Source organism: Parathielavia appendiculata (assembly GCF_033297405.1).
Source record: "Parathielavia appendiculata strain CBS 731.68 unplaced genomic scaffold N657scaffold_50, whole genome shotgun sequence".
NCBI classification, from domain to species: domain Eukaryota; kingdom Fungi; phylum Ascomycota; class Sordariomycetes; order Sordariales; family Chaetomiaceae; genus Parathielavia; species Parathielavia appendiculata.
In genome coordinates, this window is record NW_026944269.1 from 39085 (window position 1) to 55994 (window position 16910).

The 16910-nt window shown below is 56.0% G+C and overlaps 7 protein-coding genes across 7 annotated transcripts in view; 5 read left to right on the plus strand and 2 right to left on the minus strand.

The window, feature by feature from the left end:
• Positions 1-14: 14 nt before the first annotated feature.
• N657DRAFT_583842 (phosphatidate cytidylyltransferase) lies at positions 15-1582 on the minus strand (the record flags this gene model as incomplete). Its single annotated transcript, XM_062789706.1, has 4 exons — positions 15-62; positions 117-922; positions 986-1367; positions 1427-1582. 4 exons carry the CDS (start codon positions 1580-1582, stop codon positions 15-17), a joined length of 1392 nt encoding a protein of 463 aa, XP_062642095.1.
• A 666-nt stretch (positions 1583-2248) lies between these two features.
• Positions 2249-5117, plus strand: N657DRAFT_667240 (uncharacterized protein). The gene is made up of 2 exons (XM_062795383.1): positions 2249-3457; positions 3517-5117. The coding sequence occupies exons 1-2, from the start codon at positions 2348-2350 to the stop codon at positions 4876-4878; spliced, it is 2472 nt and encodes an 823-aa protein (XP_062642096.1). The 5' UTR covers positions 2249-2347; the 3' UTR covers positions 4879-5117.
• A 1062-nt stretch (positions 5118-6179) lies between these two features.
• Positions 6180-8615, plus strand: N657DRAFT_638120 (uncharacterized protein; the record flags this gene model as incomplete). The annotated part of the gene is made up of 3 exons (XM_062791563.1): positions 6180-6652; positions 6701-7841; positions 7890-8615. 3 exons carry the CDS (start codon positions 6180-6182, stop codon positions 8613-8615), a joined length of 2340 nt encoding a protein of 779 aa, XP_062642097.1.
• A 1244-nt stretch (positions 8616-9859) lies between these two features.
• N657DRAFT_402882 (uncharacterized protein) lies at positions 9860-10800 on the plus strand. Its single transcript, XM_062787199.1, has 2 exons — positions 9860-10274; positions 10358-10800. The coding sequence occupies exons 1-2, from the start codon at positions 10013-10015 to the stop codon at positions 10759-10761; spliced, it is 666 nt and encodes a 221-aa protein (XP_062642098.1). The 5' UTR covers positions 9860-10012; the 3' UTR covers positions 10762-10800.
• Positions 10801-13210: 2410 nt separating this feature from the next.
• Positions 13211-14770, plus strand: N657DRAFT_667242 (NADPH dehydrogenase; the record flags this gene model as incomplete). Its single annotated transcript, XM_062795384.1, has 5 exons — positions 13211-13446; positions 13513-13632; positions 13684-14222; positions 14324-14680; positions 14729-14770. Exons 1-5 carry the CDS (start codon positions 13260-13262, stop codon positions 14768-14770), a joined length of 1245 nt encoding a protein of 414 aa, XP_062642099.1. The 5' UTR covers positions 13211-13259.
• Positions 14771-15708: 938 nt separating this feature from the next.
• N657DRAFT_715820 (uncharacterized protein) lies at positions 15709-16114 on the plus strand. Its single transcript, XM_062797472.1, has one exon. The coding sequence runs from the start codon at positions 15939-15941 to the stop codon at positions 16098-16100; it is 162 nt and encodes a 53-aa protein (XP_062642100.1). The 5' UTR covers positions 15709-15938; the 3' UTR covers positions 16101-16114.
• Positions 16115-16577: 463 nt separating this feature from the next.
• The window catches only part of N657DRAFT_651411 (uncharacterized protein), an 875-nt gene continuing 542 nt past the window's right edge, over positions 16578-16910 (minus strand). Inside the window, exon 2 of the mRNA XM_062794161.1 lies at positions 16578-16910. Coding sequence (XP_062642101.1) covers positions 16765-16910 — 146 coding nt within the window. The 3' untranslated portion in view covers positions 16578-16764.

Below are 16910 nucleotides of genomic sequence, written 5' to 3' on the forward strand. Positions count from 1 at the left end.
TACCTTGACCCAACTCATACCAGTTTGCTTGCCTCGAGGAGTTGCTCAAACGAAGCCGGCGTCTGCAGACAGTTAGCATAAAGTAAAAAGATTACCCACATTGTAGGACAACGCACCTCGGGCCCAACCACACCCTGATTAGTCAGATACTTCAACACCCCCTTGATGACCTCGAGCTGTTCGTCGGTCGTCAGCTCCATGATAGCCAGTTCCATAACATGGGTGACCGAGGATCGCTTGAACGCGATGAAGGTGTGGTAGTAAATGAAAGCAAACAGCCCCATGATGAACTGGCAGTCCATGCGGTCCGTCATGCCGCCGTGGCCGGGAATCGAGTCGCCAAAATCCTTGATCTTGAAGGTGCGCTTCAGGCCCGAGGCGAAGAAGCCGCCAAACGGCGCGATCAGCGACGCAAAGCTGGCCCAGAAGAAGGTGTGGATCTGCATGGGCGACATGGTGATGCTGAGGGAGTATTTGGGCGGCAGGAAGAAGAGCTCCGGGGTCGAGTAGGTGCGGGGGATGAAGACGGGGTTCGGGTCGCAATCCAGGCCCGTGAAGATGTTGGCGCCGAGGTTCGTCGCGGGGCAGATGAAGTACTTGGAGCGCAGTAGGATGTTGGTGAGGAGGATGCCGAAGAGGACCGTCATGATCCAGGCGCCAACGAACCCCTCGACCGTCTTCTTCGGGGACAACTTGATCAGCTGGGTGCGGCCGAAGGTAATGCCGCAGATGTAGGCAAAGATGTCGTTTGTGATGACGAGGGCGGCCGGCAGGAAGAACCAGATCATGCCCTCGAGCACATTGTTCATGATGAAATGGGCCTGCACGACGATGAGGAATAGGGCCATGTGCGTCCAAGCAAACTGCGAGAACTGGAACTTGAGATGGCCTGTCTTGAGCGAGCCGACGAAGAAGACGAACCCTAGAGTGTCGGTCAGCACAGTCGACCGCTGCAGTCTGACAATTTCAGGGGTCAAGGACGCACCGAAGACGTAGAGGATGAAGCTGATGAAGCGGTGGTGCGTGGCCAGCGGTAGGAGCACCTTGTCGACGAGCACAATATGCTTGAGGTAGTAGACGACGCTCTCGCCGTACAGAAAGTACATGGTTGTGGCGAGCCAGTACCAGTTCAGGCTCTTGGTCGACTGCAGGTCGCGGGCGCGGCTCGGCACGTTGGCAATGGCAATGACCTCTTTGAACGAGACGATCTGGACGGCCGTGATGATGACGAGGATGTAGACGTGACCCATGAACAAGGCGGCGAAGAAGCCGCCGATCATGACAAAGGTCCAGAAGGTGCGCGTGATGAAGTTTGCCTTTTTCTTTTCGTACTCGGACTGCCGTTGCTCTTGCTCCGAAGGTGGTTTCTGCGGGCGTCAGCACGACCAGCCAAGAACGTTAGATATGGTGCTGCTGTAGAACCAACCTCGTCGATGTTGTCGAGCGTCCCGGCGGACTTGGGCTTGCCTGGCGACCCCTCCTCGCTGACATCGCTGAAGCTGGCGCGGCGGCCGTCCGAGTGGCCGTCGGCGTGCTTGTTGTTGTGCGGGAACCTAACCCCCCGGCGTGACCGACCCGTCATGGCGAGCGATAATTTTGGTGTCGTCTTCAAAGTATCGGTCGATTGAATGGGCGGTCGTCAAGTCTGACTGCGGCTGAGGGGAGCTCAGCAAGTTTGTGATCTGGCGCAGGCTTCGGCTCGTTCGGGGTTCGCAGTATTGCCAAGAAACGGCGCGGAAGCTGGCAAAGCGTGCCGCGGATACAATTTGGCGCCCAGGTGTTGACAATTCGGCCGTTGAGCAGCGAATCGACTGTCCGAGGAGACGTGTAGCTTAGAGACCGGACGATCAGGACTTTTGTCTAAGGTTTGGTGTCGAATTTTCGGGGTTTGCGTCCTACGTCAGTCTGGTTGAGACCATGGCGCCAAAGTGGGGCGGTGTCTGCAAGCAACAAACGGCACCTCAGCCAATGACGCAGGCAAGGTGATGACGAGAAGTAGAGAAGATTAGATGCTACGTGCAAACTAATTTGGAACAAACGCCAGACTGTGCAAGACAACTTCAGCAAAAACGAAGCATCCTTATGTATATCGACGTGTCCTGGGACTTGAGGCCGGAGCTCAGAGATCGCCGGTTAGTGGAGGCTTTCGCTGCCGCATCACATGCAGACCCTGATACCCCATAATCGGGGTTTTGGTGCGCCGAAAATCCGTCCCTGCCAAGATTCGCTCCGATTGAACTCAACGCGTCACGTAACGCGACTGGAGGTCAGTTCCTCCGCAGCAACAAGCTCGCCCTGGCCCAATGCACATGGCCGTCATGCCTGACACTGGACGCAGCCAGCGGCCATGGACGACTTCTCGGACGACAGTCTCGACGACCTGAATGACACGGTGCTGCAGGAGCTTGAAAACAATGCCATCCAATTCACCCAAGCCAAGCTAGGCCAGTCGCAGGCTGCCCCGACGCAGCACAATGCTCAGAATGCGCCCACGCAGCATCACAGTACCGTGGAGTACGATTTTGACGACGACGACCTTGACGACACGATCGTTATTGACGAGCACGCCAAGCCGCCTAGACCCCCGCCACATCCTCAGCATCAAGCACTGCCGCCGCAACCCCGCTATGGCACTGTTGGAGGCACACAGCGGTGGAACCAACACCTGCCGCCCTCGAGGCCGTCCTACCCCACGCGCCCGCAATTTCCGCAGCCATCGCGAACAGTTCCTCAACCAGTGCCCTCACAGCGATATCCTCCGCCCTCCCGGCCGCAACAATCTCCGCCCTCCCAGTTTTCCCGCCCTCCACTGCCGATCCCCAAGCCCTACCCGCAAGCATCCGAGGCGCCTCATGCCAGCCCGGCGAACCAGAGCGACGTCATTGCGGCCCTGCAAGCCCGCCTCTCGGAGCTCCAGTCGGATCTCACGGCGGCCAAGGGCGAGGCTTCAATCCTGCGGTCCAAGTACGAGAAAGCCCGCGCAACCCACGATGCCGAGGTGGCACGCCTAAAGAAGGAAACCGCCGAACAACTCGCGAAACAGGAGCGCCTGGCCGAGCTTGCACGCGCCGCAGAGCGCACCACGGCCACGGAACTGCAATTTGCCCGCCAGGACCTTAGGGAGGAGATTGGCCGGGCAAAGTCCAGGCGGAAGGATGGCCCGGCGACCCCGAGGAAGGATAGCAGAACGTGGGGCATTGCGGATGGCTTTGACGGCGTCGAGACCTTGTCCAGTCCCACTAAAGGCCAGATCCTGAGGAGGAAGGATTCTGCTCCTGCGCTGCCCGGGCTGCCCCCACCGGAGCGCACCCCAAGCAAGGGCAAGAGAAAGCGGCCGATTGTGGATAGCCCGACATTTGCGCTCGAGACAGACGGAGGAGATGCTCTGTTTGATCAGCCGCAAGCCGTCACACCATCCCTCCATTCGTCGCTGGTCTTCCGCGCCCAACCACTCGATGTAAGCCCACTCAAGTAACCGTCGACCCGGAGTGCGCCGCTAACCATGGACTTTTTCAGTACCTGAGGCTCTTCCTCGACCACACGGCGACCCACGGCCAGCCGCCGACGTTTGACATATTCGCTCACTACGCGTTCCCTTCCGACCCAAAACACTCGTTGGCCTCCATGCTGCTCCAGAAGCTCCCGCAGATGGGGCGCCCCGGCCACCCAGTGAGCCTCCTGGTCGACTTTGCGGACACGATCATCGAATTGTGGCACCAATGTCTTTCGGAGAGATACTACGGTCCCATATGCCACCTCGTTGCCCTGATCTTGTTCGCGCTCAATCTCAACGCCGTCGACGTGGCACCGCACATCATCGCGTCGCTGATCCCAGTTTGCGCCACGACCTGCCGGCTGGTTGCGCTCCCGCGGCTGAATACCGTGGATGGCGACCTGTCCGAGCACCCCGACGCGGTCATCCGGCAACTGTGTTCCAACATCAACGTCACGCAGTGCTTGTCACTCCTCTCGCTCGCTGCCTTGGCGTGTCTTCCGCGTCCTGTTGAGGAGTCGGACGCAAACGCGGCCATTCCGACCCCGCAGCTGGCATTCTGGAGGACGATGGAGTTCGACTTTGTTCTCATGATGCTCTCCCCAAAACACCCGGAAGCAGACTGGCTGGCCATGATGTCCCTGGTGCGTACGTCCGTGGCCCCCGACAGCATCGGGCCCATACCGTCTTCGGCGACCGGCGGCACAGGCGTTGTGGAGGCGCGAACCCCCGGGGCCGTCGCCGCCACGTTGATCGACTGCGTATCATTCTTTCTGCATGATCCTCCACGATGGGCTGCAGACCCGGGCTCCGTGAAGGAAATTGTGGCCAAGTGCGCGGCGCTGGAAACCCTAACGACGTTTGCGGCGAGTCCGTTTGGCGCTTTGCAGATCGCCGAGAGCGACGTCGCCATCCCCCGGCTGGTCACCATCCTGTGCTGGGCCATAGACCGGCTGTACGACTCGGACTTGCCGGTGAGGGTGGAGAGGAACGCGGACACCGGCGGGTCCCAGACTGAGGCGGGAGACGCCATGGGTTTAGATGGGCTTGATTCGGCGGCAGAAGAGATGCTGGACTTGGACTTTGACCCACTCCCCGACCCCATGACCCTGCTATACCAGATTATCTCACGAGCTACCTGGCTGCTGCATTTCCTGGTGACGGACCCGCGCACCGCCCACGTGGCTAACATGTCGGCGAAGCTGGCTGCGTCGTACGGCGGGTCGCAGCGGTACTGTCTCACATTGGCGAGGCTAAATTTTGCCGAGGAGGATCTGGTGCTGGAGGCGGGCATTGATGCCGAGACGGTCGAGTTGGCGCATGAGCTGCTTGAGCTGGCCGTTACGCCGGACGAGGGGGAGGAGATCAGTGAGATGTTTGATTGATACCGGTATGGACATGAGGCTTCCAGGTTGCTAGCGAAGTAGCTGGATGGTTTTGATACCCTGGGTGGTTCTCGGATTAGCGTGGTAGCTTCTCCCTTGGGGCAAGGGGTATGTCGGAAAACAAACCAGGTATTCGACCTGTTGCATGTTGATTACCTCCTCATGTGTGATGCTGTAGGTCTCTCTTTATACAACAAGCCGGACAAGGACCTGGAGCTTCAGGAATTCCGGTTGGCTTCTAATGGTGTGCCACCTAAATGACAGGTCGTAACTGATCAACCTAGACCCCCAATTCCAACGCGGGTCCAATGTGGTAAACGACTTCGAAGGCCAATTCCGGACTCCACCCATATAATACAAGTACGTCAAGCATTTAAAGCACAGGATAGCAGCTTAACTTTTAGAGCAGAGGTATTGGTGATCAGATTTGAGATCTACTAAAGTACCATCCCGTTGATGTTGGACAGGTGATCGTGAAATCCTGGCTTGTGCGATATACATATACCTCATTTGATGTTAATGACCCTGAACCGATAAACAAAGAACGAGGCACGCTACTCGGCACTCCCAACACTCCCTTCTTTAGCCCTAAATACTGTAAATATCAGAAGCGCCCCGAATTAAGGTATCAAGGTACTTCCTCGAGTCTCCTAGCGAGCTGTAAAAGCAATGCGCTCTCATAAATCTCGCCTGCATCGTCAAGGGGCGGCTTTGGAACTGCTTCATTCTCCCTCGCTGAAGACGAAAGGCACTCAAGCCAGTATGGTTCGAATGCCAGCGGAGTGGAACCGCTTCTGGAGACATGCACGGAGAGTCGGCCTCCCCTCTTTCATTTATGGTAAAATGCCGACTGTCACGACTCCCAGACTTTTCAGAACATTCTGAGTTTGGAACATATCGCGATTTAAGGGTCTTCAGTTGTGGATGTGGGTGACGAAATGATCGGAGTTGTCCGATTCGGGTTAAATCACGGAGTAATGCATCTGGGTCGGCACGTTTCAGCGCCAAGACACCTACCGGCCCCACTCATGCTCCGAAGCAGTCCAGATCTTCTTGTCATGGACTCGGACCTGCCAAGCTTCCAGCACAAAAAGTTGGACCACGGGATACGCAAGGCGACATCCCTTCCCTTGCGACCGCTCAAGTCTACCCCACCGATGGCTGGGAGTCCAAACCGAGGAAAGGCGCTTTCCATTGTGCCCTTGCATTCAATAGAAGGTGTATAGGATTGTCTTTTTCTCTTTTGTTATTTTCTCCATGCTTCCCGGTCACCGCCCTGCGTGACCCCTCCACGACTGACCATGTCATCTCGGCCACACCCTCCCCGTCCAAGCCAGAATCACGCACCCGTGCATCCAAGCGGCCTCCGGCAAACTTACACGGCGTCGTCGTCCAGCTCCGACGAGCGCAACCCTCGCGCCGCGTCTCCCGAGATTCCCCCGACACACCGCCATGCAGGCAAGCGCCCGACCGAGGCCACGGCCCTGCTGCCCACTGCGGGCGTGCTGGACTTGCGGGAACACGCCCATGAGGGCCCCTGCAACCACGGCACCTTCTCGCCCCGCCCGACGAGCCCAACGAGCAGCCTCCACGACTCGATCAGTCCCTCCGAATCCGAGGCGGAAGCCTCGTACCCTGGCATCTACGGAGTGCTTTCAGGAAGTTCGAGGCGGAGGAGTTGGAAAACGCAATGGGCCGCCAAGCTTCGGAGCAAGAAGATGAGCACCTCAAGTCAACTAGCCGAGCGGCACGGCGTGAAGGATTCTCTTTTGATGTGGGTGGCCGCCTCTCTTCGCATTGCTTCTTATGACTGACGACTCAGGTATCTCTCTTATTATCTCCCTGTCATGGTCTGGGCACGCGAGTACAGCTGGTCCTACTTTAAGGGCGACTTCATCGGTGCTCTGACCGTGGCCGGCATGTACGTTCCGATGGCTCTGTCACTTGCCGAAAATCTGGCCCATGTGCCCCCGCTCAACGGGCTCTACTCGTTCGTCTTCAACCCGCTCGTCTACGCGTTCCTCGGCAGCTCCCCGGCTATGGTGGTCGGCCCGGAAGCGGCAGGGTCGCTACTCGTTGGGACCGTCATCAAGGCGAGCGTCGACCGTGGCCACGGGGCCGACGAGGACGCCGCCATGCAGGCTAGGCTTTGTGGCATTGTTGCCGGCGTGTCTGGCGTCATGGTCTTGATCGCTGGCATTGCACGGTTGGGTTTTCTTGACAGCGTCCTCTCGCGCCCGTTCTTGCGCGGCTTCATCAGCGCCATCGGCGTCGTGGTTGCCGTCGACCAACTCGTTCCGGAGCTTGGCCTGAGCCAAGCGGCCGACCGAGCCCACATCGGCCACGCCAGCAGCGTCGACAAGCTCGCATTTATTTTCCGGAACCTGCACAAGGTACACACCCTGACGTTTACGGTCGCCGCCACAAGCTTTGTCGTCATCATGGTCTGCCGCGAGATCAAGCGCCGCCTGCAGCCACGGTACCCGGGTGTTGCCTATTTCCCGGACCGCTTCCTCGTCGTGGTCTTGTCGGCCTTTCTGGCGTACCGTTATGAGTGGGACAAGGCTGGCGTTGCTGTGCTTGGCAAGGTCGAGTCGGCGAGCGGCCATCTGTTCACGTTCCGCTGGCCGCTGCAGCCGTCCAATCTGTCCTACATGCGCGACGCCATGAGCACCTCCTTCCTGATTGCGCTGCTCGGCTTCTTCGAGTCGTCCGTCGCAGCCAAGAGTCTCGGCGGCGAGGGCTTCGCCGGCATCCAGCTGAGCCCGAACCGTGAGCTGGTCGCCCTCGGCGCCGCCAACCTCGTCGGGTCCTGCTTCGGGAGCCTGCCCGCATTCGGAGGCTACGGCAGGAGCAAGGTCAACAAGTCCACGGGTGGCCGCACGCCCGTCAGCTCTATCATTCTTAGTGGCTTGACGCTGCTCTGCATCCTCTTCCTCCTGCCGTACCTCTACTATCTTCCGGTATGTACTCCTCACACGCGCCGATTTTACACTCAACTAATTCCGCAGAAACCCGTCATGTCATCCCTCATCAGTGTCGTGGCATGGTCATTGATCGAGGAATTGCCCCACGACGTCTCCTTCTTCCTCAAGATACGCGCCTGGCAGGAGCTCGGCCTGATGACCATCATCGTGCTCGCCACCATCTTCTTCTCGCTGTCCTTTGGAATGGCCATCGGCGTCGGCCTCTCGGTGCTGCAGGTCATCCGCCACGCGACGCGCCCTCGAATCCAGATTCTCGGCCGCATCCCCGGCACGAACCGCTTCGAGAACGCCGAGGCCAACCTGGACCGCCTAGAGTTCATCGAGGGCTGCCTGATAGTCAAGATCCCGGAACCCCTGACGTTTGCCAACACGGGTGAGCTCAAGTCCCGCCTGCGGCGGCTCGAGCTGTACGGGTCGAACCTCGCTCACCCGGCGCTGCCGCGGCTAAGGAGAGAGGATTGGAACCGCAACGTCATCTTTGATATCCACGGCGTGACGTCCCTTGACGGCAGCGGGACACAGGTGCTGGTCGAGATTGTGCGCGACTACCGGCAGCGCGGGGTGCGCATCTTCTTCAGCCGGGGCCCGGGCCGTGACTCCAAGGTCGGGCGGCTGCTGCGGCGCAGCGGCATTGTAGAGCTGGCTGGAGGGGAGGCCCATTTTGTGGACGATGTGCATGAGGCGCTGAAAATGACCGAGGCCGAGGAGGGCGGCGAGCTGGGCATGTCGGACCGGGGTAGTGGGCTGTAGGATTGCATGCTACTAGGGACTGGGCCATGCGGCGGCGAAGGCCTTTCAGCGTGCGAAACCGCTCTGTGATGAGGTGTTTTTGGGGGACACTTTCGCCGACCCTTTGCGCATTACGTGCTCCTCATTCATCCTTCTATCAAGCAAAGCCCGTCACGTCAAGCATCCGCGCCGGCACCTGCAATTCACCAAGTAATCCTCTTGAGCTACATTCGCCGTCAGCTGGATCCGGCTCAGCTCTGTTGGAATGCGGCTGTCGGTGTATGGCTTCGGAGCACTGCAAGAAAAGCTCCGAGTCACGTTTGGGTACGGAATGGCCTTGGACGACGAGAAGCAGCGCCTCGTTCCTGTGTGATCCCGCTTTGTGCACGGCGTCAGTCAGTACCATGAATGGCTGAATCTCGTTCGGGAGGCTACCCAATGGCGATGATTGCTTCCCTTGGGGCTCTTCGGCCACTCCAGCCGCAAAGACCTTGGCGTTTTCGGACATTTCTTAGTGCAAATTAAAAAATAGGTCCTCTCAGGGACTGGTTGGAAAACGTCCGGCAAGATCCGTCGACAGCAGCATATGGTGGTTACCACACTCGTGATACCAAACCCTAATCTCCGAAAGGAGGCGGCGGGAACGGAGAGGTATGGCCGACAGGAGGTCCGTCGGGTGTGTGTCTAGCCTCAACGCTCTCAGCCTCTGGAGCTGGAGTGGCTGCCGGGACTTGATAGGGCCTACATTTGGGAACGGTGTTCCGGAGGTCAGGTCCAATGGATCGGCCGATCCAAAGTTCGGACCGGAGTGGCTTTTGCTTGGAAGTTACTAAATTAACTTGAAGCTTTCCAACCAAAGCGATTAGAGCTCTTATGTGAGCCCCCCGTGGCTTAGCTAGAGCCGAAGGCCTGCACGCCCGTCTCCTTGGCCAGTTGAACTACACATGATTACGTTCCAAGACTCAGTCTTTCATGTGTTTTTACCTATCAAGGCGAGAGGTTATGTTCTCCAACTTGGTTGTCAGAAGATGGCTTCGGTGAGGTTCAAGGCTGAGGTCGGTCGAGAGACGCCTAGGTGGCTTATTGGGCAGTTTCTGTTTGATGCCAATTAGAGCAACTTCCTTGGCAATCACATAGCCTCTGAAGGCAGAACAGCATCTCGCTAGGTTGTTGTGACGAGTGTGTCGACGACGAGGGCGGTGTAAAAGCTGTCCTGGGAGGGTGGACGGATAACTCGGAGACCGGGCCCTCTAGGTAGGGTCCCAAAAGACATATAAGGAGGTGAAGATCCCAACTATCGGCTCGTTCTCTGTCTCTAGACTCCAACGCAGATCAGTGCATCAGCTCCATTCACCCTCCAGTATCCATCACAGCTCCAGAACGCATCTCAAAAGCTCTCCAGTCACGCTTTCATCAAAATGAAGGCCTTCACCACGCTTCTTTGCACCCTGGTGGCTCTCGCCTCGGCGGCTGCAGTTCCATACAGTCCGTCCATGGACATTGCAGAGCGCGATGCCGCTGCCGCACTCGGCCTTGACATGACGGCCTACGATCCCCTCGCACGGCGTGACGAGGAGGTCGAGGTCGTCACGGAAGATCTGCCGGACGGCAGCAACAAGGTCGAAATTGTGGTCGATGGCGTGTCTAGCGGCTATCTGATTATTGACGCCGATGGCGAGGGTAAGCCGACCCAACCTACCTACCTTCCCTGGTTAGGTACATGTCAAACCTAGTTTTGATGACTGACTTTGTCCTTACTTTAGTCCATGGCTTCGGGGGCGACGGCACCGAGTTTGACCTAGATGATGTCCTCGTGGCCCGCGCCGAGGGTGCTACCGGCGTTGAGAAGCGCGCTTTTGAACGTATCCGCGCCCTTGCCAAGCTCGCGTCCGTCATTAAGAAGTACGGTGCCAAGGTTGTGAAGTTCCTCATCTGCATTGGGTCCTGGGGCAAGATTCTCAAATGCGCCCCCAAGGTGCGTGTCTTTCCTATTGATGGAAGCGTCCGTGTCCTTTGGCCATCGGAAGCCCGTGCGAGGTTGGAGGTTGCTGACTGTTCCTCCCTCCAGTTCGTCACCTGCGCTGTCAATAACAAGGCCCCGTGGGAGTGTGGCCCTGGGATTTCCTGCATCGGCAACTCTGCGCAGAAATGCTTGGCTCAGCTGTGACCGGACTCCCTGTACAGAGTACTGTGCGCTCATAGCGGTTTTATCTCGGGACCCTCTAGGCCTGGAGAGTAGGACTGCTTAGTGAGGGGATTGCGGAGGATTTGGGGATTCTTGTTTTTGGATTCTTTCTCGCCTTTTCGTTTTTCTCATGCTTATTTGTATTCCAATCGCCCTGCTATCGAAAATAAAGGGCCCAAAGTACACATACTGAGACACCCAATCACTTCTATGCTTATAGGTATGCAGGGCGTTGCACTGCATCCTCTTCTATAGCTAACTATTCATCGACTTCACTCAACTTCTCGGTTTCTTCAGCACGGCATACATGTATGTAACGGTCCCAGGAGTATATTGCAACTAGTTGGTGACGACTCTACGAGTTTGTCTCGAATGGAGAGAGAAGAAAAAAAAGAGTGGAAGACTATGCAAGATATCTGCCGTCTTATACCTCCACATCCTTGGCCTGTGCGCCGATATCGAATAAGATAGAAGTCCACCGAATCTCGAGTCTTGGCCGAGAGTTTGCCGAGGCCTTTACGGGCTCAGCCCGTTACATGTACACAGCCTGGGCTTATTCGTCTCTTATTAGCACAAACACTTCATTGTTCATAGTGTGCAAGCAACTCGAGTTGTCACTTTTTATAGAATTAAAGTAGGAATATAAGAATATAGAATGAGAATAGGAAATATAACAACAAGATTGACTAGTAGAGTTAGAGAGACTTAACTTTGAGCCTAGATGTAGGGTTGGTGTGACGGCACGGCACAGCGGTTCCGATCGCGGAAACCTTATTCCGAGGCTGGACCCGCTTCCGACGTCACATGCCCTGATTGGGAGGGTGTGGATGCGACCAATCAGTGCATTGCAGGATCGTTGTGGGTCACTGGGCTCAGAAGCCCTGCCCACAACGCAGGAACGCACCGATCTCTCTTTTCCCCTCCATAGCTGTTTGTCTCGTAAAATAGACCTACTGATCTAGAGGCTCGCCCTCTTGCATGCAGTAATCGTTGTTGTTACAGTTGGCAAGTGGTTGCGGCAAGCCGGTTCTTCGTATTGGGAGGAGAGTACTCCGTAGTATCTTTGGCCAGGAAAGGAGTAAGGAGAATTGCCCCGACGCTTCAGCCTATTCTCAACGATGCCTACGACTATACGCCCGAGGGCGAGGCGGACTGGCGCAACGAGCCTATGTAGGCCATCGTCGACTTTTCGAGCTCCTCAAGGATTAGTTCCGGCGGTTGCCCTCGATCCCTCTTACGCCAACTCACGTGCTCGACCCGGAAGGTGTGAAACTTCGAGCCCAGTTCGAAGGAGCCCTATAGTTAGTCCAGGCAATCTATCGCGAGCATGGTGGGCCTGATTTAGCCCGCCATCGCAAGGACGAGTGCTTGAAGGCGGTTCGGGTAAGGCTTGAGGAACGATACGGAGAGGATAGTCAATCGCTGTTAAACATCTGATGTCGGCTCAGGCAATAAGAAGCTGGCGATTCAGGCGTATTATCGATTCGACATACCGGTGGGCGGAAGACGGGGTGGTAGAGAAAATGACGGGCTCCGTAAGAGTGTCTTCTTGTCAGGCTCAAGCTCGCCTCTTAGGCTGAGCTGAACGGAAGGCCACATTCTCGCTTGGGGATAAAGGCTTTTTGGGATACTGTCACAAGGAGGTTCTGGAGATTCAAATCTATAACTGATGGCGGCGTTGACCCCAGCGGGGCGGTGAAGGTAGGAGCTGATTTTGGAGAGTGCGGTAATGTCGATAGGCTTTGGATACTTGGGAAGTACACCGTTATAGGAGGCGCTCGTGATGCAGAGTTGCAGATAACTTAGATGATATTATATACGGTTTTCATGTATGCCCCGACAAGCTCTGCATCGTCCGTCTCAAGCCTGTCGTACGCGGCGTTCCATAATCTCTAGGACGTGGAAAGTGGCAGGGTTCTGTTGTTCTGTGCTTTCCGTCGCCGATTGCTCCGCTCTGGCGTTGACGGGCAGCTAGTCCTCCCGACAATAAATGATGTTGGGAAAGTTGAGGTACGGACCACCTAACAGATTAAGCCATGAAGATGGTTTAAAACAATGACGACCGATTCATAGCCGAGGTGTTTAGCCGACGGGATTACTCCCAACACGAAGTGACGGACTCTGACTCGGAGTGAACAGTGCTGCCGGCGGGCTAACTATGTGGGACCCGATAATTTTCGAGCCAAGGTTCGGAGTGAACAGTCTCGCCGGCGGACCGGTTATGTGGGACCCGGGCGGTCATTTTTTCGAATCTCGGTCCGGCCTCGGTATGACATTAATATTTCTGAGGATGAGCTCCGCACTGACGTGTCGTATAAGATATACGGAAGAAACGGCCAGGTACCTATATATTAAACATACTTCACGGCAGATATTCGTGTCATTTTTCACCGAGTACTGGAGATCAGCCAAGCTTCATCAAGCGCCCGAGTAATATTTACTAAACCACCGTGGAGAAGACTCGGACTGGAGAAACCAGAATGAGTCCGCGATCTGACCTCCAGATAGCCCAGCCGATAACCCTCCAATGCGGCCTCACCCTTCCCAACCGGCTCGTCAAGGCCGCCATGGCTGAGCAACTGGCTAGCACCCACCAACTTCCAGACGAGCGCTTGATTGCGGTCTACAAGCGCTGGTCCGCCGGCGGCTGGGGTTTGATCATAACGGGTAATACCTCCTCTTCCAGTTTCCGTCCATATCTCCTCCTTTTCTGACATTCTTTCCGGAATTTAGGACACGTCCACGTAGACGACAAGCACTTAGGCGCCACAAAAGATTCCGCCATTCCGCCCTCGCTTCCCCAAGCTACCGTTCTTCCTCCTTGGTCCGCTCTTGCCCGCGCCAGCCAGGGCCGTGACGACAAGAACAACCACCGAACCCCCCCGAAACACACACCAACCATAGTCCAACTAAACCATCCCGGCCGGCAATCCCCTCGCGGCGCAGGTGCTCGCAGCCTTCTCTCCCCATCCCTCGCGCCTTCCGCAGTCCCACTCACCCTCGGCCCAGGCTTCCTAGCCAAACTGCTCCGCTTCCTAATCTTCGGCACGCCGCGCGCCATGAATCACGCCGAAATCCAAACCGTCATTTCCCAGTTTGCCCGCGCGGCGCGCGTGTGTGCCGAGGCCGGGTTCGATGGCGTGCAGATCCATGCGGCGCACGGGTACCTGCTGTCGCAGTTCTTGTCGGGCAGGACGAATCGCAGGACGGACAGGTACGGGGGGGATGCGAGGGGCAGGGCGCGGATTGTGGTGGAGATTGTGCGCGCTGTGAGGGAGGAGACGAGAAGGTTTGAAGGGTTTTGTGTTGGGATCAAGTTGAATAGCGCCGATCATCAGAGCGAGGGGGAGGAGATGGCGGATTGTGTGGAGCAGTTGAGGGCTGTTGTGGAGGCGGGGGTGGATTTTGTCGAGGTTAGTGGGGGGACTTTTGAGGATCCAAAGGTATGACTTCTTTCTTCCGCTTTCCCGTTGTTTTTCTTGATCCCAAGTGGATAGGATGGAGGATGTTTGTTGAGAGAGATCTGGTGACTCACATGCTGCAGATGATTGCGGGCAACGAGGGCCTGGCGTACTTGGAGGACATGTCAGACCGGACCAGGGCCCGGGAAGCCTTCTTCCTCGAGTTCGCAAGGGTCATCCGGAAAGAGTTCCCCAACGTTCCTCTCATGGTCACAGGCGGGTTCACCAGCCGGGGGGGGATGGAGAAAGCTGTGACGGACGGTGACTGCGACTTGATCGGCCTAGGCAGACCAGCTGTCCTCAACCCATCGCTTCCCGGCAGTCTCGTGTTTAACCCCGAGGTCAAGGACCAGGACGCCAGTGTGTACCGCAAGAAGAACAGGGCGCCTTGGATTATCAAGATGCTCGGCATTGCAGCAGTTGGAGCCGGAATAGACAGCGTATGTTGTATCAAACCTCTACTACGGTCAGAACTAACGTAGTGGCAGATATGGTATACAAAGCAGATCCACAAGATGGCGAAGGTATAGAAGCACCGCCGCACGGTTCTGTGGCAACGACCTTTGATAATAGTGGCACATCCGGCGGTTAGAAGAGCATGTCCTGTACATCAGGTTTTAGATCTGTAAAGTAATTTGATCAGAATGTGTCTAGTAAGATGCTTTGTACGTTAATTGAACATTGACCACCATGCAAATTCGCCGGACAACACCACCATGACGCCCAGTCTTCAAGTTATTTGTCCGAGTTCTGTACACCTCCGTCCTCCTCCCATCGACAACCATTCTACCCAAATGGGTATTAACCGCACTCACAACCGACTATCAAACGGAGGTGCATTCTCCCTGTAACGGTCTCAGGTAGTATATTGCAACTAGCTGATGACGACTCTACGAGTACACTGAACTGAACTTGGAGAAGAAAAGGAGAGACGACAGACTCTGGTAGCTCGCAAGCATACTTATCCTCGTAGGCGCGCTGGTCTGAGCGCGTTGCTAGAAGGTTCGGTGTGCTGTGGGGCGAGTGGGAATAGCCTCATCAGGGGTCTTGGTATTGGCCGAGAGTCGCCGAGGCTCGCACCGGGCCCAGCCCGTTACATCCTGCCCTCATTTCTCTTAACTCTCCTTGCAGAAACCCTTCCCTCGCGCCCTTTGGTGATAGGCAATTGGCCTACAGCTACAAGTGCATGTTCCCTGTAATCCACTGCCCGTACGCGCCGATCAAAGGTCCCAATCCAGATTTTTTGCGTCAGACTTAGTTACTACATCACCTTCGACTGTTCTTTCTTCCCTCACCAAGAGGCATGTCCGGAAAGTTCCGTGACGGCTTCATCCAACACAATTCGTTCTCCTGAAAGTCGCATCGTACAGAATAACTAGAGTGGGCATCACCTCGATAGAGACACCTCTTGATTTAACACAGTCCCGTGAATTTCCAGGCCTTCTTTCGACAGCTCTCATCGCTGACCATGTGCCACGGACACCCCTATCACCATTTGTGCGGGCACCAATCCGTGATATAGCAATACTGCCCGTCGGCGCTCGTAGACTTAGAGCCGGGTTATAAGACACTATGTCCCAACATCAACGTTTGCTGCGTCACATCCATCAACCGCAAGCTATCCACTAGCAAACTGTGACTTTCACAGTGCCGGGGGCGGCGGGTAGACATGTCAAATACAGTAATCGCGGGTGGTGTATGAACATATCATCAGATCTAAAATGCAAGAAGAACTTGGTCACAAATGAATGGGAGTGGATCGAGGGATGGGATCATCGGTGCTATTGCAGTTGTATCAAGGCTTGTAAGTCTGATGGTGTTGGATTTGGCAGGTGGTCAGAGAAGGCAGTTCAGGGGTGACTAATGGCTTGGCACCAGGATTCTCAGGATCAGGAACAGGCAGGGAACTTCTGGAAGAACACAGACAGGAACATCATCATCAATTGAGTGGTTGCCCATCGTTTTGGTACCCAATTACTACGGTGCGGCACATTCGTGGCTGTTGGCTTTCCAACAGATGGTGTGGGCGAATAAGCTAGTTTGCGACGAACAAACTTTTTGAAATATATGCAGCCCCTGCTGGGTTTACCCGCCAAAAAAGGGGGAAAGACTCCATGCATCTTGCGAGGAGCATATTGGAGAGGGCGGTTCAGGACTTTCGAAGTAGGAAATCTACGCACTGGAACTATTGGAAGAGGTGAAATCGAGCGAAGCCACCGCGCGGCAACAAAGCCTCCCACAGGGTCCGGATCAATTACACTCCCATCAACGACACCCCTCCGTTGCAATGTAATTGCACCTTACGTAATCAAAGCCCTGTTGAATTGATCTATCGAAGGCTCACATGGGAGTGGATGCAATATATTGCAGTTGCAGTCACGTGGGCAAAAAGACCCACATTTCCTGCTGCGCCCCATATATTTCTTCCGCATCCAGCCAATGACCATTTTTCTGCCCCCGCTTGCTTCCCCTGCAACAAAAAGAAAACCGGCCACCCCATATCCACCCCTTACCCTGGCCGTCATCAGTCATCTTCTCTGGGTTCATGTGTCTTCCATGACAGTATTGGATCAAGATCACTAATCACACCGGCGTCGTACCAGCTGCGAAGGATCTGACACAGAGCTATAGTGTTTGCCTGGAGCCGGTTGCGGAGAGGAGTAACCATGT

Bases quoted from the DNA above. Each gene is read 5' to 3' on its own strand.
- N657DRAFT_667240 (XM_062795383.1), top strand. From the start codon at position 2,348: ATGGACGACTTCTCGGACGACAGTCTCGACGACCTGAATGACACGGTG. The intron at 3,458-3,516 runs GTAAGCCCACTC...GGACTTTTTCAG, and splicing joins TCCGCGCCCAACCACTCGAT to TACCTGAGGCTCTTCCTCGA.
- N657DRAFT_402882 (XM_062787199.1), top strand. From the start codon at position 10,013: ATGAAGGCCTTCACCACGCTTCTTTGCACCCTGGTGGCTCTCGCCTCG. The intron at 10,275-10,357 runs GTAAGCCGACCC...TCCTTACTTTAG, and splicing joins TATTGACGCCGATGGCGAGG to TCCATGGCTTCGGGGGCGAC.
- N657DRAFT_715820 (XM_062797472.1), top strand. From the start codon at position 15,939: ATGAACATATCATCAGATCTAAAATGCAAGAAGAACTTGGTCACAAAT.